We start from the raw sequence: 24,121 nt of genomic DNA on the forward strand, positions 1-24,121 counted from the left end.
GGATAAAGTTTTAATTCCTTAAAGCCATTTATTGGGTCCTCTGTGACTCAGATTCTCCAGCCTCATCTATTGGAATTTGCCCTTCACGCTATATTATCCAGTCTTAACTCTTTCAGCACCTTGAACCTGCAATGCACTCTTGCCTCTAAGTGTCACCCATGCTGGGCCCTGTGCCTCATCTAACTAACTCCCAATCCATCATTCGAGTCATTGCTGAAATGCCCCTCCCTATTCTATGCTACCATACCACCCTCACAACACTGCCTGTCTCCTGCACTAGACTGCTGGTCTTGGAGGGCAAGGGCTGTGTTTGTCTTGCCCACTGCTGCATCTCCAGTACCTGGCACAGTGCCTGTCGCCAAATGTCTGCTACTACTTGTCAATTGCATGAATGAATTATTGTGCTAATTTCTCACCAGTAAGGTGGGTAGTTGTTCAAGAAAGTGCACGTGATAGGGGCTTTTTATCTAGAAAACATTTAATAAAACTAACAATCATCATATCTTGAGTTGGTTTTACACATTTCCTAATAACAGCTCAGAATTTAAAGTTTGAAGCTAATACTTGCTTTCATGTTAATTTTTTGAACTTTTTATTGAATGGGTAATATGCATATACGAATTAATTCTTTTTATGCTTGGGATAATCATTCAAATTTACTGTAAGTCATGCCCTTGGTTGCAAAGAGACTTTTTGCTGACCCCAGAGAGATCTCCTGTACTTGGGGTCAAATCGAATCCAAAATATTACCTCAATACAGAGCACATTAGAAATGCTTTCAACTGTGTGCTGTTCACATGCTTTTGTGGTAGAGGGATTGTGTTAGAGGCCTGTCTGCCATGTTTCCACAGGCTATTTGGGGGCTTGGTGCTGGACATCAAGCGGAAGGCCCCCTGGTATTGGAGCGACTACCGGGATGCACTCAGCTTGCAGTGTTTGGCCTCTTTTCTGTTCCTGTACTGTGCCTGCATGTCACCTGTCATCACCTTTGGGGGATTGCTTGGAGAAGCCACTGAAGGACGTATAGTAAGAATTTTTGACCACTTTTAATGGTGTCAAACAAGACTTAAAATACTGTGGTGGCAGCCAGGTCCACTGCAGGGTGAGGTGAGGAGAAATTACCTAGTATAGGACTGAGGAGATTGGATTCTTTCTCCTGAATTACCATGGACTTCTGGCTTGGTAAGAGCAACACAGTTCCCCCTTTAGAACAGACTCTTCTGCTACATATCAGTTTCAGTAGCTGTTGCCCTGTTGAATTGTCTATTGCTGTAAAGATGGAAAATGGTTATATTGATACCATTTGAAAATAAGATTTCTAGTGACTCTGTATGAGAGCTCATAGCATGAGTGTTATCATCATGCTTTCTATATACTTTCAAGTGCTGAATTGAGTCACTGAAGGATAGGACTTAGTTGTGGAATCATGTGTGAGTGGATTTGGGCACTTAGATTATTAAAGTAATATCTGTTTAGAAGAGTATTAGATTGGCTGGGTATGGTGGCGCACGTCTCTAGTCCCAGCTACTCGGGAGGCTGAGGCAGGAGGATTGCTTGAGCCCAGGAGTTGGAGGTTGCAGTGAGCTATGATGATGCCATTGGCACTCTAGCTGGGGTGACAGAGTGAGACTCTGTCTCAAAAAAAAAAAATATTAGTGGTTTGTAGACATCACTCTTGCTAAGATGAGATACAAGCAAATGACTGTCGAGGCACACATGAGAGCTAAGTCAAGAATGTACACAAACCAACGTTGCTTTTTACTGATGGGCTATGGCCTCAGTGACAATTTTCTTTTTTCTCCTCTCAGAGTGCCATTGAATCCTTGTTTGGAGCTTCCATGACTGGGATTGCTTATTCCTTATTTGCGGGACAGGCTCTGACCATCCTGGGAAGTACTGGGCCAGTGCTCGTGTTTGAAAAAATTTTATTCAAATTCTGCAAGTAAGACATTTGTTTTTCTGAAAACTCTAACTCAATGTGCTTATTGTGCTGCCAGGGTTGAATGCCAGGGTCCTATGTGAGCACAAGCTGGCAATATTCTGGATTGTAAGAAACCTGAAAGAAGAACATTATTTGGTCTGTTGTCCTGTCCTCAGGTAGTACCACCCCTAAAATAGCAGATCTCCTATTCTTAAAGAGCTTGATTAATGTCTGTCAGTCATTATTGAAGTCTTCACTTATCTTTAAAAAAAAACCCTTTTCCTGGCTAATTCAAACTCCTCCATTTGCATTGTAAGTCAATTTTTAATTTATCCTGATATCTCCACTTCATATTCTGGTTGCTAGTGATAGTGGGACTAAATAGTGCTCCAGTTTCCCTACCTTTCCTATGAAATCTTTTTTTTTTTTTTTGATTCTATGTTAGGAACATGTGGGACTAAGGTCAGCCCCTTTTTCTTACTGCAAGAATAAGGTCTTAATCATATTGGGTAGTAGTGGCAGAAATGTTGTGAGACAATTCCTTCCTTCTCCATTGTTCATATCCTTGCCTATATCCCATGAGAGAAATCTTTACTACTGCTGTGCCAGGGCATTATTTCGGAGTGAAATGCAGTCAGAATTAGGGATAGGCCGGACGCGGTGGCTCACGCCTGTAATCCTAGCACTCTGGGAGGCCGAGGCGGGAGGATCGTTTGAGGTCAGGAGTTCAAGACCAGCCTGAGCAAGAGCGAGACCCCGTCTCTACTAAAAATAGAAAGAAATTATATGGACAACTAAAAATATGTACAGAAAAAATTAGCTGGGCATGGTGGCACATGCCTGTAGTCCCAGCTACTCGGGAGGCTGAGGCAGGAGGATCACTTGAGCCCAGGAGTTTGAGGTTGCTGTGAGCTAGGCTGACACCACGGCACTCTAGCCCGGGCAACAGAGTGAGACGCTGTCTCAAAAAAAAAAAAAAAGAATTAGAGATAAACCAGGTTCCAATGCTGGTATGGGTTATATGAGATGAATTAATTGTATTTATGACCCTTTGTCTCTTAATGCCATCCATCCATGCCTTTTGATGAACTTTGGTCTTATTTCAGAGACTATGCTCTTTCATACCTCTCCCTTCGAGCTTGCATTGGACTATGGACCGCCTTCCTGTGTATTGTCCTCGTGGCAACTGATGCCAGTTCCCTTGTCTGCTACATAACCCGCTTCACTGAAGAAGCATTTGCCTCCTTGATTTGCATTATTTTCATCTATGAAGCAATAGAAAAGCTGATTCACCTGGCAGAGACCTACCCCATCCACATGCACAGCCAGCTGGACCACCTTAGCCTCTATTAGTAAGTGTGCTTTTTGCTTACTTTTTTTAAATTGCTGATGTAGTGTGCCAGGCAGTGCTTGCAGCTTCTGGTAAAGTGTCTCGGCCCTCTGGGAAACAGAGCTCAGAGATGGATGAGGAGACTTGGAGGAATGCCAGAGGAGAACAATCAAAAGAGATTGCAAAGATAGACTAAGAGTGAGACACAGAGGGGACTTGAGAAATGCTTTCCAGAGCATATCTTTTGATTCTATTCATTGAAACAAAAATAGGCTGTAAATGTATCAGGGAGAATTTGAGCTAGTTATTGGGAAGAACTTCTTTTTGCAAAAATTGTAAGCCCTTGGACCATGTTACTAAGTGAGAAAGTGGACTCTCTTTCTCTGAAAGTACATACAGGCAACTCTTAGGAATCATTAAGTAGAGATGTATTAATAATTCCTTTCAGATCCAGGGGTCTCTCTCACTATATCATAAAGATCTAGACACTTATTTACTTCCTAGATTTCAACCCAAGAGACTATGATTTCTTCATGTGTTCAATATAGTTTGGATTATGTGGAAAAGAAACACAGAATCTGGCTGTGCTTTCATCCATCCAGGAAAGTCTGGTCCTATAAATCATTTCTTCTCTAGAATAGTATTCTCCAAATTATGACTAAAGATCCTCTTCCTTTAGCTCTGGACATCAAGTCCCCTCCTTCTGGCTGTACAGTTCTGCTGTGGAGGATCTGGTTATAAAGCAAACAATTTTAGCCTGAAACTGCCTGAGAAGAGAGAGCACACTGCATGGAGGCATCTTCCCGCCTGCCACAAACGCACTTTTTTATATTCTAGTTATCCATTCATTAACCTTTTTGAAATCAGAATTAATAAAAAAATTATTAGAATTTTAATTATCACAAAGTAACAATGATTAAGGGATATAATCTTCAAAGCCTAGTGACAAGCCTAGCTTGTTAGCATTGGAATTCTAATTTCTGTAAGTAAGGTTCATTCTTTAATCTCTTTTTGTCATTCAATTATTCATTTAACAAATATTTGTTGAGCCCCTGTTATGCGCCAGACATTGTCTTAGGCCCTGGAAGCATAGTGGTAAACATGACAAAGGATCTACCTTTATGAGGCTTATAGTCTAGTGGGAGAAGACAGCCAAAAGTGACCAGCTCTCAACTGGGTAGACTTTGGACCTGGAAACTGTAATTTTTTGTTAATAAGACTCAAGATGATATTTTTCTTGTATTCCACTGTTGGTTCATATGGTGCTGATGTAAAACTAGAACTCCTCAACTCTTTACATGAATTTATGTTGATATGTGTGGAATTCATTATTTAAAAATAGACTTTATTTCTTAGAACAGTTTTAGGCTCATAGCAAAGTTGGGTTTCTAGAAAGTACAGAGATATATATCCCTTGCTTCAACACATGCACAGTCTCCTCCATTATTCACATCCCACACCAGAGTTACATATTTGTTACAATCGATGATACTACATTGACACATCATTATCACTCAGAGTCCACAGTCTCCATTAGGGTTGACACTTGGTGTTGTACATTCTATGAATTTGACAAATATTTAATGACATGTATCCACCATTATAGTATCATACAGAATAGTTTCACTACCCTAAAAATCCACGGTACTCTTCCTGTTCATCATCTCTCCCTCCCCCGCCAACCCTTAAAAATCATTGATCTTTTTACTGCTTCCATAGTTTTGAATATTCCAGAATGTCATATAGTTGGAATCATACAGTAGTATGTAGTCTTTTCAGACTGGTTTCTTTCACTTAGTAATATGTACTTAAGGTCTTTTGTGTCTTCGTGGCTTGATCATTCATTTCTTTTTACTGCTGAATAATATTTCATTGTCTGAATGTACTATATTTATACATTCATCTACTGAAGAACACCTTGGTTGCTTCCAAATTTGGAATTTATCAAACCTAAATATAAGGCTTTAGAGCTTTCTCTATTACTTTTAATTTTGTTGGTTTCCTCCTATTATTCTAACCTGTTAAGATCTTTTTTAATTCTGATCATGCTATATCTTAGAAGGCATGCTTATTAAATTCACGGATAATACAAAGTTGATAGGAATGGCTGTGTCATTTGACCATTTTTTGGAGCCAGTTCAGGTATGAAACATGCTGGAACTAGAAGTCAACATTGTGGCCAGTGGGACAGATGTGGTCTGGTCTGGTTTGGATAGAAGAGGAGGCCTGGGCAAGTTAAAGGAGCTTCCAGGCCTGGCTGTAGCATGAGTAGCCAGGAAATGGCCAAGGCAGTAGAATATTATCAAGGATAGTACACTGTCAGGAAGCGCATCACAATTCTAGGAGACAATTTTTAAAACAACAGTGTGAAGAGGGCATATAGGGAATAAGATATTCAGGCTTGGAGGAAGTTGTTTTTTTTTTTTTTGTTTTTTTTTTAAGACAGAGTCTCACTCTGTTGCCCAGGCTAGAGTGAGTGCCGTGGCGTCAGTCTAGCTCACAGCAACCTCAAACTCCTGGGCTTAAGCGATCCTACTGCCTCAGCCTCCCGAGTAGCTGGGACTACAGGCATGTGCCACCATGCCCGGCTAATTTTTTCTATATATATTTTTAGCTATCCATATAATTTCTTTCTATTTTTAGTAGAGATGGGGTCTCGCTCTTGCTCAGGCTGGTCTCAAACTCCTGAGCTCAAACGATCCGCCCACCTCGGCCTCCCAGAGTGCTAGGATTACAGGCATGAGCCACCGCGCCCAGCCTGGAGGAAGTTGTTGAGAACTGATTGGGGTATTAGTAGGACCTCCTTGTGATGTAGACTGAATTTCATAGCAAGAGCCTAAGAGATAGAAACCAAACAAGAAAATGACCAGGACTCATTCTGGGTACATCATATGCCAAGCATGGTTGTCAGCACAATTTAATCCAAGACCCGTACCCTGATTTGAGTCCATCTTTGGTAACGATCAAATGAAAAATTGGAGTGTGGCTGGGCCTACAGATGGGCCTCAACCACTAGGACCCACCTCAGGGATCTGAAATATGCAAAGGAGAAACAAAGCAGCCTCTGAGAGAGCCTTAACTCAGTCATGGCTAAAAACATTTAATCGAATATTTACCTGCTTTCCTTAGGAATCTTTTTTATGTTTCCCCTCAGCTGCAGGTGTACTCTCCCAGAGAATCCAAACAATCACACCCTACAGTACTGGAAGGACCACAACATCGTGACAACAGAAGTCCACTGGGCTAACCTGACTGTCAGTGTAAGTCTGGAAGCTGCCAGATGTCCTAGCCTTGTAACCACCAGGTTTAGGAGGGACTTCTAGGTGGAAGAGGGGTAGGCCTTTGGCAAACTCTGGCATTTACAGAAAAGAGCTTTTTTTTTTTTTAAATTAAAAAAAAAAACCTATTTTTTCTTACTTTCTTTTTTCCTTACCAGTGTTCTCTTGAACATAAAAGGGAAAGATTATCCCTCTCTTTTCTCCTACACACACCCTACCCAGTAACCCTGCACTAAGGATAGGTGGGGATGAAACCATGCAGGGCAAGGGGTAGATCCAGGCTTTTGGGGACTTGAGGAATATTCAAGTTTGGAGGTCCTCTGTAATAAAAATGATACAAATTACCAAGGTCTTCCTAGAGCCTTAGAAACACTGATTGTTCAGAGCAGTTCTGGTTTCATTCTGAAGTGTCTTAGTTAGGGTCATAAGTAGTCATCCTACTTCAAAGGCGCCTATGCAAGGGAGAGCCCTATAACTACATGGAGGCCAAGTGGATGCTACTGGCAGCCTGAGCTCCCACCAACTATGGGGTGACAGTGAGTGGTAGACTCAGAAGGAAACAGGTATTTATTCCCTGTATCTGCCTTTCATTACCCAGAAGTGCTTGTTCCTTCAGGAATGCCAGGAGATGCATGGAGAGTTCATGGGATCCGCTTGTGGCCATCATGGACCCTACACTCCGGATGTGCTTTTTTGGTCCTGTATTCTCTTCTTCACCACCTTCATCCTCTCGAGCACCTTGAAGACTTTTAAGACAAGCCGCTATTTCCCAACCAGAGTAGGTGGCATGTTCATGCATTTCTTTTGTGTTAGAATCTAATATAACAGAACCTGTTCTCAGCTTCTCTGTTGCTCGTGTAGTAGATTTGCAGGGTGGAGAGCTCCAGATGTCTTGATGAGCCATACTGGCATTCTCTTCTAGTGTCTGGCAGCCTTTTTCATAGATCTGTGGTATAGAATGAGGGGTTAATACTTAAAACTTTTTTGACTTAAAAATACCAGGTACAGGGGAAAGGGAGTGATTACTGATAGGTACTGAGTTTCTTTTTGGGATGATGAAAATGTTCTATAATTGATAGTAGTGATGGTTGCATAGCTCTGAGAATATTCTAAAAACCATTAAATGATACAGTGTAAATGGAAAAAAAAGTACCAGGTAAGTTTAAAATTGTAGTAATGTTGTCTAAAAGCTATTAGACATAGCATTTCCAGAATGTTGTTAAGTTTATTTCCAGAATTCTGGGACACCTAGCATATAATATTAATAGCTAGAGCTGGCTCCTGAATACAATAAATTGGTATTATCATCTTGGATACTTTAGGGGACCCCAAAGTGTCCTCCCAGGGATGGCTCTAATGATAGCTTATGAAATCACTGGCTTCATTGACTACAGCAGCCAGCATGCTCTTGACTTGGTTTACATGACTATTTGAAGCCTCCACAACCTTTCCCTGATGCAGATAGCATTGTTTGTGTCAGGAGCAGGGCTTCTGCCAGTTTTGGCAGGGCAGAATTATTTAATAGAAGCTCAGTGTAGAGTAGCTACATGGGCTGTTTCTTTGAAAGGCAGCTAAAGAAGAAGGACGAGAGTGGCTACTGGGAGCTCATCACACGAGGTTAACACTAAAAATAATACATGTATGAATTACTTGCATTCATCAGTCACATGGGAACATCTACAGTGAGCAGCCATTACATTTGCCATTTGCCATATCAAAAAAAAAAAAAAAGAAGATGGGTTATCTAAATTGACCACAAAGTTTGTGCCTCAAAAAGGCCCCCCTATAGACCTGGGCTACATGTACTTTTACCACAGTATAATAAACTAAACCTAAAACATACAAATCATCAAGAAGAAGCTATATACTTTTTTTTAAAGAGACAGGGTCTTGCTATGTTGCCCAGGCTGGTATTGAACTCCTGGGCTCAAGTGATTCTTTTGCCTCAGCCTCCTGACTAGCTAGGACTAAGGCATATGCCACCATGCCTGGCTAATTTTTTATTTTTTGTAGACAAGGGGTCTTGCTATGTTTCCCAGGCTGGTTACAAACTCCTGGGCTCAAGCAATCCTCCTGCCTTGGGCTCCCAAAGCACAGGGATTATAGGTATGAGCCACTGTGCCCCACCATATACCTTTTTCATTTGCAAAAAACAAAAAGAAGTTGGGACAGCCAGACATGAAGGAATACATGGAGTATTTATAGTTTGTTTATTTAAAGAGCCTGGTAATTTGATACCTTTAGAAATAGAACTGGGAAGAAACTTCTATTAGTGATGATATACTATTCTAAATAGTTTTTATGAATGTTCAAGAAGAGGATGATAGAAAAAAGGTATTCATATTGCTGGTGGGGGATCTGCCATCGGCACTTCAAAAATGGGGTTGTGCTCCCTCTATTTTGCTTTGGGGTCAGTGGTTGTGGCCTCCAGAGAAACCTATTAATGTGGACAATGGTGTGGCCTTACCCACAGTAAATGAAAAGCCCACTTTTGTTTCATATAGAAAATCATCAGTTGGGTGGGGCTTTATTTGTGACATAATTTTTTTCATTGCACACAATAATTTCTGACGTATGTATGTATCTATAATGGAGCATTTGCAATGAAAGATATTTTTAATTTAAATCATACCAAAATTCATAATATAATTGTGTGAATGTGTGTGAGATTGTGAGACATTTACAGTCCACTAGAAAATCTGTGATGAGTTGGTTTTTAAAGGCTAACCAGTTGGTATCAAGCATATCTGGAAAAAGCAAGTAAACATTTTAATGAAACTATAACTCAGGAATAGTTTAAAAAATGAGCTCCCCCTTTAGATATTAAGGAGTAAAAAGGGCTGAGTTACCCCTTTAAGTGCTGTGAAGAATTCACTTGTGTTTGAGTTTGTGACATTTGGTGGTATGATGCCAGATGCCCATAGCAGCATAATATTGTACTTTGCCAAAGGTAGATAAATTCTCTGTTTCTCAGCAGCCCTTTCCCCAAAAGTTATAGTATTTATTTTTAGTTAAAATAGCTAATCTCTTTTTATCATACCACATGATACCTCCCTGATATCATGTTAAGTGCTCCAAATTTGTCTGTAATTTTCTCATCTCTGAACTCATTGCCTGCCTCCATTTCCATGTTTTTCTAGGGCCAGAGTCTTACCTCTGCCCTTTTTTTGGTTTATCACCTCCTGACTTGCCTTCACTGCTTATCTGATGTGACCAACAGTGTGATCTTAGACACTTTAAGGGTTTCAGATGCAAAGAAACTTTATATGATATTATGGAAGACCATCCTTCCCATTTTGGTTATTTTGGTATTTTAGTTGCAACCTGCGATCAAATTAGAGTTTCAAATGTGATAAAGAGTTGAACGATAGTGTTCTATAATTTTCCTACTGCTCTGGACCAAATTCCAGAGTCTCTGGAGTTTCTATTTCAGATTATTCAGTCAAATGAAAAAGGACTTATTACTGTCTGCTTAATATGTATTTGTTTGGTTGAAAAGATCTTTCTAGAAACTTCAGGAAAATAAAGCAGAACCAACTGGGTGAAATAAAAAACAAATGTTGGATTAGGATGTGGTGAGTTGTGAACAATCAGGATTCTGATTATGATTGAGGCCACTGTCTCACAGGAGATCACTTACGGCCGTATGAGTGAGGGACGCGGTGTCCAAGGCCCATGGCCTGGAGACCTGGGTGCTGCCATCATCTGGCCATGGGCCTTGGGCATGTCCTTCATCCTCCCTGTGCCTCTCTCTTCTCATCTGCACAATGGTGTGATGATACCTGCTCTCTCTTTCCAGTCAGAGGATACGGTGAGATTTGATCTGATGAACCTTTGGTGGTGCGCCATGGTGAGTCCTAGTAGAGTATACTTCCTGCCTTCTCTCATCTGATCTTTTCTTCCATTTGAGAACAAATGAGATTGGCAGAAAGTGGGAGCTCATGGTACAGTAATTCTCTACTAAAGTGTGCTCACTGGAGGTCCCCTTCTAATGTTGACTTGGATATCCTAAAGCAGTCCCACTCTGTTACTCGAGTCACTGACTCCCATGGAAATCCTTACGCTAAGCAGCCTTACCAAATCCAGTTCCCTCAGGGCTGAGTATCATAGAATAATGACTCCAAACACACAACAAAAATGGATTGTTTCCAAAGATGTCACAAAGAAAAAGCCTTTCTTGGGGATGGGGGGAGATTAGGGGTTTGGATTAAAATGTAGACAAAGGTAGCATGTGTATTTTGAACAAAATATGTATTTTATAATAAAATTTTATAAATAAAACTTTACAAAATCAATGGTATAAAATCAGTACTTAAGATTATAGGTTATAAAGTATTTAATTTCTTTAAGTAGAAAAAGCAATTTAGTAAATTTAGCCCTTTTGATGCCTAAACATCTTGTAAGATAGTGCGCTATGGCTGCCTTTTTTTGTTTTTTTGTTTTTTTTTTGATACAGGGTCTTGTTCTGTCGCCTAGACTGGAGTGCCGTGGTACGATCATAGCTCACTGCAGCCTCATACTCCTGGGCTCAAGGATCCTCCCACCTCAGCCTCCCAAATAGCTAGGACTACAGGCACGCACCACCATGCCTGGCTAATTTTTTATTTTTTGTAGAGATGAGTTCTTTGTATGTTGCTCAGGCTGGTCTTGAACTCCTGGCCTCAAACAGTCTTCTTGCCTCAACCTCCCAAAGTGCTAGGATTACAGACATGAGCCACCAAGCCCAGCCAATGGCTGCCTTTTTTTCTCCCATGCTGTATACATAAAATATACACCAGAGCTCGAAGGCTTGGTACCCAAAAAGAATATAAAATATTTCATCAATATTTTATATTGATTACATGTTGAAATAACAATATTTTGGATATATTAATTTAATAAAATATCAATAACTTAATAAATATTATTTAAATTATTTCACCTATTTCTATTTTTTTAAATGTGGCCACTAAAGAATTTAAAATTAGACACGTGGCTAACGTTGCACTGCCATTGGACAGTGCTACTCTAGTCTTGCGTGGTGTAGAGTAAGGCAGTGAAATCCCGTAGGTGGGAAGGGTAATCCCGTGAAGCATCCAAACAAAAAGAAGCAACGCAAATATTTTTTCTGGTGTCAGGAGCACTGTGAGGCACGGAACACTTTCCAGAAAGCAGAAGATTTTTCTGCCTAAAAACCAATATATATATAAGGCCCCAATTGAAAAACAAACATAAATGAGCCCCAAACTGCCTACCTTCAGCTTTGCCTGGGAGCTGCTACCTTTGTTCTAATTTTTCTAGTATCTTCCAAGTGCCAAGGTTATTAGCTATATGAGGATATTGGGTGTATTTGTTTCATTTTAGGCAAAATTCTCTTTTGGTTTCCCCTCCCCAGGTATTGTTTCATCTGTTCAAAGCTGGGTGTGTTGAAATACTGTGTAAATCTTGCTGCACTTGATAGGCTGCTTCTCTTGGCCTTGGCAGAGGCTGAGTCCATTGCCTGTACCCGCCTGCCTAGCAGGTTTCAATGCTGGCTCCTGAAAGAATTTGCATTTATTTTATTTTGCACTAGTCACAGTTATTCAAACTGTATGAAATGTTTTGGGAGAGCATTTGCCTGTGTTAGAAAGGGAGATAGAGGGCCGGGCACGGTGGCTCACGCCTGTAATCCTAGCACTCTGGGAGGCGGAGGTGGGCGGATCGTTTGAGCTCAGGAGTTTGAGACCAGCCTGAGCAAGAGTGAGACCCCCGTCTCTACTAAAAATAGAAAGAAATTAGCTAGACAACTAAAAATATATAGAAAAACTTAGCCGTGCATGGTGGCACATGCCTGTAGTCCCAGCTACTCGAGAGGCTGAGGCAGGAGGATCGCTTGAGCTCAGGAGTCTGAGGTTGCTGTGAGCTAGGCTGATGCCATGGCACTCTAGCCTGGGCAACAGAGTGAGACTCTGTCTCAAAAAAAAAAAAAAAAGAAAAGAAAAGAAAGAGAGATAGATGATTTATTGCTTCAATTGTTTTAATTAAAAGCTATTTTTACACCACATACAAAGAAAGAAAGGAAGGAAGCTCAAATCTGGAGGAAATGGTGGTTTTTCTGTAAGTGAGGTTTCAATCAAGCACGTTTACAATACAGGGCATGTGAATGGGTGGGGGACTCAGTTGATTAGATATTTACCGTACACATGTACATGACTAAAACACATTCTTAGGCTTCAGTGAGCCTACACAATAGTCAAGGAAGCACGTATTAAATAAGTTCTGGGTCTTTCTTTCCTATCTGGACAGATAATTAACAAGGGTACTGACTACTTGTTCAGGCCTGGGTTAAGTGCTACGGGGGTTGTAAAAGAAGTTTAAAAGATAGTATCTGTCATCACATAGGAAGGGGAAACACATGAAACCTGGGGTGCCAACCTGGGGTGTAAGTGCCATAGGAATTGAGGGGCCCCAGGGTGGTCAAGTGAGCTTCATGGTAGGGGATGGGGGAGGGGGTGGATAGTCAGAGAGTTTATATAACATTCAGAGAAGAACTGAAAAAAACCATGCAGGAGGAGCTGGAAATCTTAGGCTTTAAAGCATAGTGAAGTCAGCTTAAGGTCTCAGTGATATTACATGTGGCTAAGATATATTTTGCTCTGTCTCTGTTGGAAGTTCAGATTAAGGCAGGCACAGGTCATTTGATAGGCACTGTATTTTATTAAAGCTACATTAACCTATAAAGTGGGACAGTCCTCTTAGGGCAGGTGCTAAATTGTATGGGAATCCCCAACAATAAGTTGGGGGAGATAAGTGCCATGGAGAAAAATAAAGCAGGAAAGGAGTGCAAGAAGTACTAGGGTGGAGAATGGCCAATTTTGAGTAGGATCATCAGAGAAGATCTCATGGACAAGGTGATATTTGAGTGAAGGAGGTGAAGGAGCTGTCTAAGAGGTTACCCGGAGGAAATGAATTTCAGGTAGAGGGATGGGCAAGTACAAAGACCCCGAGATGGGAGTGAGACTGGCATGTTTAAGAAACAGCAAGGAGGTCTGTGTGGATGGAACAGAGTGAGCGGGCAGGAGAGCAATAGGATCTGGGCTGAGAGAGGTGATGATGCCAGTGTGTGGACCTCAGGCCAAGACGGCTTTTTGGGTTTTTAACTCAGTGAAACCAGAAGCCATTTCAGGGTTTTGGTAGAGGAGTGACATGATCCAACTTATGTTTTAAATTAGAAAGCTGAAGAGGGCAAAGGCCGAAGCAAGTTGGGAAAACACTATAGTTACCCAAACATGAGCTGATGGTGACTTTGATCCGAATGGGAGAAGTGGTGGTGAAACGTGCTCAGATTCTGGATATGTTCTGAAGGCAGAGCCAACAGGACTTGCAGATAGATTGGATGTTGGGTATGAGGGAGAAGTGGAGTTGATACTGCTGCTGAGGTTTTGGCTAGTGCTAAGAACCTTGGCTGCTCCCAGAAAATATAATTTCAAGTGCTCAGAACTAGAGCCTGAACCTGGCCCTAAGTGCTCCAAACAGAACTCATCAGAGGTTGGGCTGAGTTACATTAGAGTTTGTCAGAGGGTTACTTCTCCTTCATCATATTCGTACTTTATGGGTATTAATTTGGGTGTGTTAATATATTCCTGTTGTTTAAATATGCTTGTATTAATTCAACTGCAAAATGAAAGCATTCTTCTGAGGATTTTAAAACTTTTTACAATACTGAATTCTTTTCTACTGTATTTAACTTACTAAAACACTTTTCTACTTCCTTTTCATGCTAGGTACGCTCCATGGTGAGTGACTTTGCAGTTTTCCTCACTATCTTCACAATGGTGATTATTGATTTTTTGATTGGAGTCCCATCACCAAAGCTTCAAGTTCCCAGTGTGTTCAAGGTAAACAGATCTCAGGGTTCTTGGTGCATTGTGCAGTTTCATAGAATCTGATCCCAAGCTGATTTCAAACACCTTTCCATATCCTAATCATAAGATGAGCTGTGTTACACATTCCTGTAAATCCAAACCTGCTCTTCACACCTTGCCATTCAGAAAAGCAACTCTTCAGGCTTGGCTGAGTTCAAATCAGAAGAGTCAGTGAACAGAGAAACTAAGGTTGCTGAACGAATGAAAAGTATTTTGTATTGTTAATACCACTTATTGTTTTTAATATGTTAAGATTTAAAACAATAGAATGTGTACATTTACATAAATATATACCAGACACTATGGAAAGGTGGGTCCCTGGAACAAGTCTTGTTAACAGCACTGAGTTACTCATTAACTCACTTAGTATCCACTGTATGGGGGCACTGGGGAGGGTGGAAAAGGTAAAGGACTCAGCCCTCCCCTGAATGATCCTGCCGTGGAGGAGGGGAATGGAACTAAGAGGGACCTCATCAGGAGTCTAGGACCGTTGCTGGAGTAAGCGTGACATCTCTTCAACCCGATTGTGTTGTCTGTTTCTATAACTCTCTATAATCTGTAGTATTTTTCAAACAACCTGTACAAAAAGTAAAACAAATTATCAATACATGGGAACTTCAAATCTGTTTCAGTCTGGGGACACTAACTGAGTAAACAAAAAAGATAGAAGAGCTGAGCTCAGTTCCATAGATCCCTGTAGGGTGGAAAGGAGAGAAAACCTGGGTGTACTCAGTGGCTTGAGAAGAATTATGAAATAAGATGAGAGAGGTGAGGAGAAGGAATAAAGGTAATCTCTGACTTGTAAATGCCCCTGTACAGCTGGCCTTGGTCTTCCCTTTGTCTTTTCTCTCTGTGTCCCTAAAGGAGGCCTGGTTAAAAATATCTTTTCCATATTGTCTGAAAATTTTTAATTTTGTTAAATTTGTTGAAATGCCACTAGTTAGAAGTTTATGAATTAACAAACACGCTCTTATAAGTATTAATATAATACCTCTGAGAATGTGACATTCTCACCTTGTGTGAATGAGCACAATCAGCTTTCTCTCTAACACCTAGCTGAGGCCAGTGCTGAAGGAGGAATGGATTTTGTGTAAAATAGGTGATTTGAAAGCATTAAGCAGTCCTTGTAAAGATTCCCTGATAGGTAGGTTTAAGGTAGTCAGGAGGCACTGAATTTCTGGGACATCCGGGCAGAAGGCCTCTGGGAGGTAGGAGAGAGAGGAAAAATGGAAATGGGAGGATGTCAAAGAAAATATTGCTCTTGGCAGGCTCCACTTTCAGGAGACAGAGAGAAAGTCTTTTTCTTTCTTCCCTTCCCTGTTATATCGTATGGTTCCCAGCTCCTAAGACCCAATCTGAAGGCTAGTACTATTAGTAGGGGTTATAATGTCTTTAAGGGTTTAACAAGTTGTTGTGTTGGTCTGAGAACTTAACTACCACTTAGAACACTGTTACTAAGGAAACATAGATTCTGTAAACTTTTAGAAGCTAACCCACTCATAATTTGGGACTTGGTAGTGTTGTTGGAGAGCCTTTGAGTCTCTAGAATCATGACTGACATGGAACCAAATGCTTCAGATCTGACAGTCTTTGTTCATTGACTTTGGGTCAATTCTGGGTCAGTTTGTATCCCTCGCCTTTTATCTTCCAGTACCACGTGCCAAAAAAGGTGAACTTGTCTTCTCCAGAGTACACAGGCTAGGGGTGGGGGAAGGGTGTGTTGAGAATCCAGGAGAGTTTAGGTATGTCATGAACATCCCAATAAACCTTATAAACAGCTGTTTTACAGGGGCATTGCAGGGGATCCTAGGTCAAACAAGTGTCCAAGTTCAGCGGTGTTGGGCTCCTTCTCAAGTCTCTGGTGCCTGGGCCTCTGACTTGCTGCTGTTGAGAGGTTCTCTGGAACAATCCAATCTAAGCCCAAGAGATTCCATGCAGCTGGCTCCACTTTGCCTTTATTTGTGCTGTAGGCACACATTCCATGGCTTCTGGAGAGTGCAGGATTAATGACTATTCCACAGCAAGTTGATAATTGATGATTGACTATTTCAAAGGGGATTTGGAGGAAGGTCATAGATTTCCTAAGGAGTTGCTGTATTTCAAGCCTTTTTTTTTTTTTAAGGATTCTTATTCAAGAATAAACAGAAACATGGATATTGTGATTCAGTTTGATCTGTTTATGACCATAGTTAATTTAAAATACAGAAATAATGCCTTGTTCTTTTCCCCTTAGCCAACAAGGGATGATCGAGGGTGGATTATTAGTCCCATTGGCCCCAATCCCTGGTGGACTGTGATAGCTGCAATTATCCCAGCTCTTCTCTGCACTATCTTGATATTCATGGACCAGCAGATCACAGCTGTCATCATTAACAGGAAGGAACATAAGCTCAAGGTAACAAGAGGTTCTGACCTAGAAGACTGCTATGGCAACCTGTTACATTTTTTGATTTTAGGGTCAGTGCATCGAGACCAGGAACTTTAGAACCTGGATAAAAACAGTCATAGAAGGGGCTCAGAAAGGGTTTCCATTACCTCCATTAATAACAAAGATTGGTCTGGAGATGAGACTAGAGTGGAGCATGGTGGTGTGATGCGAAAGAAGCGTGGACTCCATTACTGTCCTCTCCACCTGTGGGCAGGTGGTTGGGCAGAGTTGCTGGTGATCCCTATATAGCTACATGCTCTGAGTCAGGCAACTGTGTAGCTTGTCTTTCTGAGGTTCAAATCAGGGCCTGAGCCACTATTTCTTAGAGGCAGGTATTCTCCCTTTGGTGTGTGTCGCTTACCAGGGTTTCCAGACTGAACCTTGATCCCAAGGATCCTAGGGAGGTAGCAGAGTAGGCAACATCCAAATCTGGCAACGATCTGGGGTTGTTATAGGAACTCAGTAAGGACACTTATTCCCAACTCCTGTAGCATCTGCCATCTAGAATGGTCACGATGTGGCTTGGTCTCTGATTTCTCTTCCAGGGAAGAATGGATCTTTGAATGTATGAGACTCAGAGTAAACTAGGGGCACTTGGATAAAGAATAGATATTGGCATATACAGAACAAGCCAAGATTTTCCTTTTTCTTGTTTCTTCCAAACCTGTAGGGACTGTAAGACTTCTCTGGGATCTCTGGACCCCTTCCTTCTTACCCATACACCCCTTTCTACTTTGGGCCTGAGACCCTTAGCTCACTGTTCTATGCCACACTGCAGCCAACCCACTGATGGTGACAGAGACTCTTTTTCCCCACAGAAAGGCTGTGGCTACCACCTGGACCTACTGATGGTGGCCATCATGCTGGGTGTCTGCTCCATCATGGGCCTGCCCTGGTTTGTGGCTGCAACTGTCCTGTCCATTACACACGTGAACAGCCTCAAACTGGAATCTGAGTGCTCCGCTCCTGGAGAACAGCCCAAGTTCTTGGGCATCCGAGAACAGAGAGTGACAGGCCTTATGATTTTTGTGCTGATGGGCTGCTCAGTCTTCATGACAGGTATCTTAAAGGTAATCATTCCTTTCACTCATTAGGAAAATATTGAATGCCTGATTTGTGCCAGGAATCCTGCTAGGTGCTGGGAATACAGTGGCGCCAAACTGATATACATACGAATCCCTGCCCTGAAAGAGCTTATTCTAGCAGGGTAAGAAAGATAAGGGGTTAAGAAAATTAGTTAAGAAAACAAACATGATAATTGCAGAATGTGATAAGTAACATAAAGGAAACATGTAATGTTCTTTGGTGTCACACAATTAAGGGGGTTCCATTTTAGTTAGGGTAGTCAGAGAAGGCCTTGTTGAGGAGATAGCACTTAAGATGAAGGGGAACCAGCATGGAGGGAGGGGAAGAAAGCAGTCTAGTCAAGCCCTGAGGAGGGAAAGAGTAATATGTGTTCTAGGAAATACCAGGGCCATGTGGCTCAAGGATGTTGAGTCAAGGCAAGAGCATAGTGAGATGAGATGGAAGAGTGGGGAGGGGAAGATCATGTAGGGCCTTGTTGACAGGGGCTGTGATCAGATTTTGAGTGAGATGTCTGGGTGAGGAGGGTTCTGGACTAAAATATAAATTTGAGAGTCAGCAGCCCGAAGGGTGTATTGAAAGCCGAGAGAGTAGATAAGATGATTCAGGGAGAAGGGTAGATATTAAAGAAAAGAGAGACCAAAGAGAAAAGCAGGGTTTAGAGGTTGAGTAAAGGAGGAGGCATTAACAGAGTCTCAGAAGGAGCTGCCAGAGAGGTAGGAGGGAAACCAGGAGGATGTGGTGTCAGGGAAGCCAAACAAAGGGAGTGTTTCAAGAAGGAGAGGGATTGGTTAGAAGCTGTCTAGAAAGATAAAGACTAAACCAGGACCATTGGATTTAGCAACGTGGAGGCCTAATGTGTCTTGACAAGAGCAGATTCAGTGGATTGCATTAGCTTCGACTGCCTTTGCATGATTTAGAAGTAGAAACAAAAGCAGAAGCTAACAATGATAAAAATCATTTTGTTCTGAAATGAAATGATTACACACTTAAGTTATACCATAGGCCTCACATCTCAGCCCTGTCTGGCTCTTCTTCCTCCTTGGGGAAGGGCAGGCAGACAGACAGACACCCCCACACCCACACTTCTTTTACAGAAATGATGCCTTTTAAATCTTCTGTAATCACACAATCATCTCCTGAGGGATTTGGTAAATTTTAACATGGACTAAAAAAATTTGCAAAGACTTGAGGGCAGGAGTGGGAAGGTATCTTATCAGAGAGGGAATTCAGTGGAACTATAGGGTAGAAGTCCAGTTACAGGTGGCTGAAGCATGAGCAGCAGATGAGGCAATAAGGAGCATGTGTGCGAACAACTCTTTCAAGAGGTTTTTCAGCGAAGCAGAACAGAAAAATAGAAGTGGCTGGTGTGAGGAGTGGGGCTAAAAGAGGATTTTTTGTAAAGATGGAAGATACATTGAACATGAGAAAAATTTTTTCTGTGGGTGTAAGGCCTGCATGTAGGAGAGTGGGGTGAAAAGGAAAGCTCTGTGGCTGCATCACCAGGCCCCAGCCATGCTGCAGCACTGCCTCCTTTCTCCCTCTTTTAGCAAATCTTCGACAGCCCCGGCCTGCGCTGCCGATGCTCTTCACGGACGAGAATTAAGAGGGATGGTAAAGATTGCTAAACCCTCGTCCTGTCCCCTCACTTTCCACTCATCCTTGCCACCCACCTCTCCTCATGCTCCTTACCTCCTTCTACGCACTGTCCCCAGCCCATCTCGCTCTCCCACCCCTGGCCTAGGTGCCATCTGGAGGGTCCCAAAGTGTGCTGCTCCTCCAAGAATATAACGAAGCCATCGCCTGGCCTTCCTATGACTGTCTCAGGAGGATTCTTTTAGGACATCATTCAATAGTTGTACAAACAAGGTTATCACTGAATTAGGATGTCTAGTCACTCTAGAGCTGGAACAACATAAAATCCAATGGGTATTTTCTAATTCTGAGAGGAATTATGTTTGGGAATGCTCTCTAGGCCCAGTATGAAAGTAAGTCAAATTCAATCTTCAGCTATGAGACTTTCCCTGCCTTGATTCTATAAACCCCATTTCTGTACCTCAGAGTTGCTCTGAAGATTGCCTAGGATGTGAAGGGAAAGTCATATTCAAGTTCTGTGTACATATTAAATTATAATATATAATATAATATTAGTATCTCCCCCAATCATTCCCTCTCTGATAAGATATCTCCCCACTCCTGCCCTCATGTCTGCTCGGTAAGAAGGAAAGGAAACTTTTTTTAGTCCATGTTAAAATACACCAAATCCCTGAGGAGATGATTGTGTGATTATAGAAGATTTAAAAGGCATCATTAGCATAAAAGAAGGGTGTGTTTGTGTGTGTCTGTGTCTGTCTGTCTGTCTTCCCATCCTCATGGAGAAGGAATAGCCAGACAGGGGTGATATATGAGGCTTACGATTTAGCTTACATTTCATTCCACTTCAGAACAAAATGATTTTTATCATTGTCAGCTTCTGCTTTTGCTTCTACTTGTACATCAAGTAAAGGCAGCAGAAATTAACACAATGTTTATAGTGACTTTATTTCATTTTTAGAGATTTAAAAGTTTATATAGTCTAATCTTGAGTGTGCTGTGATACCAAATTTAACTTCTGGTCTTTTTGCCCTTTGGTCTCCAGTTTATTCCAATGCCGGTTCTCTATGGAGTTTTCCTCTACATGGGAGTTTCTTCATTACAGGGAATTCAGGTATGGTATGTTTCAGCTAGGGCAATGTCTTCTCACTGTGAATTCACCTGTCCTGTCCAGGGAGGGGCAGCTCCCCACAGGAAGCACAATTTGTCCCTGAGAAGTTATTTCCTAGTCTCTCGAGTTAGGTTATTTTAGACATTTCTTTGGATATGGGACAAAATACAGTCCTGTTGGCATGAGAGTACTGAGACTTCCAGGGTGGCCTGGCATGATATCATGGTTCCAGTCATTCGTTAATTATTCAAAAGACAATTATTTGGCACATACTAAACACTAGGCGCTTTGCCAGGTGCTGGTAAACTTGGATCGGAAAGGTTGGTCAAAAACCAAACTGGTTTTCACCCATGGACGCCTCTGGGTTAATGCCAGGCTAAAGAATGAGAAGAGGGGAGTTTAATTCTGGGAGTACGCTGGCAGAAGAGATTGGGGAGTGGTGGGAGTTGGTCCAGGTAAACAGATGTCTCTTCCTGTTATACTCTGCCTTTCCCACCTAGCAACTCATTCCTCTGAGTCCTTCAAGCAGAGAAAATCAGGAGTTTGTCAATGACAACTTGGGTACCCTAGGTAATAAAATAACTTACTAAGTATTAATAAAATCACTTAGGCTGATTCTTCTTTGTACTGAATATCCAGTGGTCATTCTTATATACTGAGTTCTAATGTGACCTTGGGCAGGGTATTTAATCTCTGGGTCTCTGTTTTCCTTTTTATCATATAAGGATGATATTATTTTTCTATATTCAGAATGTTCTGAGGTTTCATTTCACTATAAATAATCAATGAATAGCTCCTCAAAGAACAAGTAAGAGATTTGGTTTTGATAATAGTCAAAAAGATGCAATTGGCTTGTTTTGTTTTTAACACTCCCTGAGAAGGAGCTCTCTTAGGAGCCACAGTGTTAAATAGGAGAAAGGTGTTTGAACCTAGAATAAGAAAAGATGGGTTGGAACCTTGACTCTGCCACGTACTGACCTTGGCCAAATTAATCATTCTTTCTGAGACTCAGTTTCCATTTATGTCCAGTGGAAACAGTGCTACCTACCTTTCAGAGCAGGTGATACAAGAGACATGAATGGGTCTAACAAGGTTTCTGGTCAGAGAAGCCTCCTGAAAATAAATGCCAGCTGTTTCCTTTCAGTTCTTTGATCGCCTGAAGCTCTTTGGGATGCCTGCAAAGCACCAGCCAGATTTCATCTACCTGCGGCACGTGCCGCTGCGCAAAGTGCACCTCTTCACCCTCATCCAGCTGACCTGCCTTGTCCTGCTCTGGGTCATCAAGGCATCCCCAGCCGCCATTGTTTTCCCAATGATGGTGAGGTTTTGTTTTGTTTTGTTTATATATATAAATTATTTTTGTTGTTATTTTTATTTTAACGTTGTGATAAAATATTATAAAATTGACCATTTTAACCATTTTTAAGAGTACAGTTCAGGGGCATTAATACATTCACATTGTTGTAGAACCATTACTACCATCCATCTCCATAACTTTTTTCCTTTTTTTTTAATTTCATCTTATTGTTATGGGGGATACAGAATTGCAGGTTACACACGTTGCCCATGTACCGCCTTTCCCCCCAAGTCAGAGCTCCAGGCGTGTCTGTTCCCCAGATAGTGCGCGTTGCACCCATCATGGAACTTTTTATAATAACTTTTTTCATCTTGCAAAAGTGAAACTCTGTATCTGTTAAACACTAACTCCCAATTCTCCCCTTCCCTTAGCCCCTGGCAACCATCATTCTACTTTCTGTCTCTATGAATTTGATTAGTCTAGGTACCTCTTGTAATTGAAATCATAGTATTTGTCCTTTTGTGACCGGCTTATTTCACTTAGCTTAATGTCTTTTAGGATAATACATCTTGCAGAACATGTCAGAATTTCCTTCCTTGTTAAGGTTGAATAATACTCCATTGTATGTATATACCACATTTTATTTACCCATTCATCTGTCTATGGGCACTTGGGTTACATTCACCTTTTGGCTATTGTGAATAATGCTGCTGTGATTATGGGTGTACAAATATCTGTTTGTGTCCCTGCTTTCAGTTCTTTTGGGTATATACCAATAGTGGAATTGCTGGATTGTATGGTAATTCTATTTTTAATTTTTTTTTAATCCTCTAGATCCACACAGTCCTGGTGGGTTTTCTCAGTTTTGTCAGAATGCATATAAGCCTCTGCATTTGTGTGTTATGTTCAGAGGTTGAGCATTTGGTTAAAGAAATAGAAAATTCCTGGGAACTCCTGGAAGGAATCCTATCAATTTTAGATTTATTAGGAAAGTAGTCATTAAAATTAGATAGAAATGTGGTTGAATTTAATAAACCAGATTTGCCTCATTCCTTGTCTAGTTGGTGAACACCAGTGAACCGAGGTAGGTCCTTCTTGGTTATTATGGGTTCCCCTTTCGCTAAAATGGCCCTCGTGGAAAGAAAGTGGAGCAGCAGTTGAGACATGCTGGGCCTGTCTCCATTGGGGAAATTAGCTGTCAGATTTTAGCAAGTCACTTCCTCTCTCTGGGCCTCAGTTTCCTCATCTATAAAGTGAGTGTCAGACCAGGCCAGAGGACAGAGACAAAAACCACTAGAGATGCACAACGCAGGAAAAAGCAAGAATTGGGGGAAGGGGGGAAGGTACAGGCAAAGCAGCAGCAAATAAAGACAGTCCTCCGGAGTCCCACCATCCGCTTGCTGGTGAAGCAGGCTTGGGCCGGGTGTGGCTGGCCCCACCATGGCTGAGCCCTGCAGAGGCTTTCCACGGACTGCTGCCCTGTAGTCCTTCTTGCTGCCCGTGAGCCATCATCTGCAGACGAGGGGTTTCTTTTTTTGATGAGGGAATTAAATTAGTTGCTCTCTAAGTTGTAGAGTTGTTATAATGATAGTTAAAATATTGTGTGTAAAACACCTGGATATCTGGCACAAAGAACATTCAATAAATGACAACTACTATGATTATTATGAGTTTGATTTTGCTTGCAATGTCCTAGTCTGCTGTGAAATTAAGACTTTGCTTTCAACTCCAGGAAGGAAATTAGTCCCTTTAACTCACTTTCTTTATTTTTTTTTTTCAGGTTTTAGCCTTGGTCTTTGTCAGGAAAGTCATGGATCTCTGCTTCTCTAAGCGAGAGTTGAGCTGGTTAGATGATCTCATGCCAGAAAGCAAAAAGAAGAAGTTGGATGATGCCAAAAAAAAGGCCAAGGAGGAAGAGGTCATAGTCCTTGTACTAACTGTACACTTTGGGGCCTCAAATTACAGAACATAGGGCCACATGAAAATTCAGCATGTCTAGAATCCCAAGGGTTATTATATTTAGGAGCTGGGAAGATTACCCCAAAGATGTTCTCAGCTGAGAATGGATTAAGGATTCTTGCTCCTGTCTGTCCTTCATTTTTGGACGATAACCAGTGATTTTTCCTTTGTTTTGTCTACAGTTTATTCACAGGTTCACACCTAGAATGTGAACATAGAATCTGCTCTTATTATCAGA

The 24,121-nt window shown here is 41.4% G+C and overlaps 1 protein-coding gene across 1 annotated transcript in view; it reads left to right on the top strand.

Moving 5' to 3' along the window:
* The window catches only part of SLC4A8 (solute carrier family 4 member 8), an 85,975-nt gene extending 62,079 nt beyond the window's left edge, over positions 1-23,896 (top strand). Inside the window, exons 12-22 of the mRNA XM_069491565.1 lie at positions 852-1,026; positions 1,809-1,942; positions 3,028-3,273; positions 6,406-6,511; positions 7,146-7,307; positions 14,272-14,385; positions 16,646-16,807; positions 17,659-17,910; positions 20,562-20,630; positions 21,772-21,945; positions 23,705-23,896. Coding sequence (XP_069347666.1) covers positions 852-1,026; positions 1,809-1,942; positions 3,028-3,273; positions 6,406-6,511; positions 7,146-7,307; positions 14,272-14,385; positions 16,646-16,807; positions 17,659-17,910; positions 20,562-20,630; positions 21,772-21,945; positions 23,705-23,896 — 1,786 coding nt within the window. The remainder of the gene's footprint in view (positions 1-851; positions 1,027-1,808; positions 1,943-3,027; positions 3,274-6,405; positions 6,512-7,145; positions 7,308-14,271; positions 14,386-16,645; positions 16,808-17,658; positions 17,911-20,561; positions 20,631-21,771; positions 21,946-23,704) is intronic.
* Positions 23,897-24,121: the final 225 nt, after the last annotated feature.

This window comes from Eulemur rufifrons, chromosome 16 (genome assembly GCF_041146395.1).
Source record: "Eulemur rufifrons isolate Redbay chromosome 16, OSU_ERuf_1, whole genome shotgun sequence".
In the NCBI taxonomy this organism is placed as follows: Eukaryota; Metazoa; Chordata; class Mammalia; order Primates; family Lemuridae; genus Eulemur; species Eulemur rufifrons.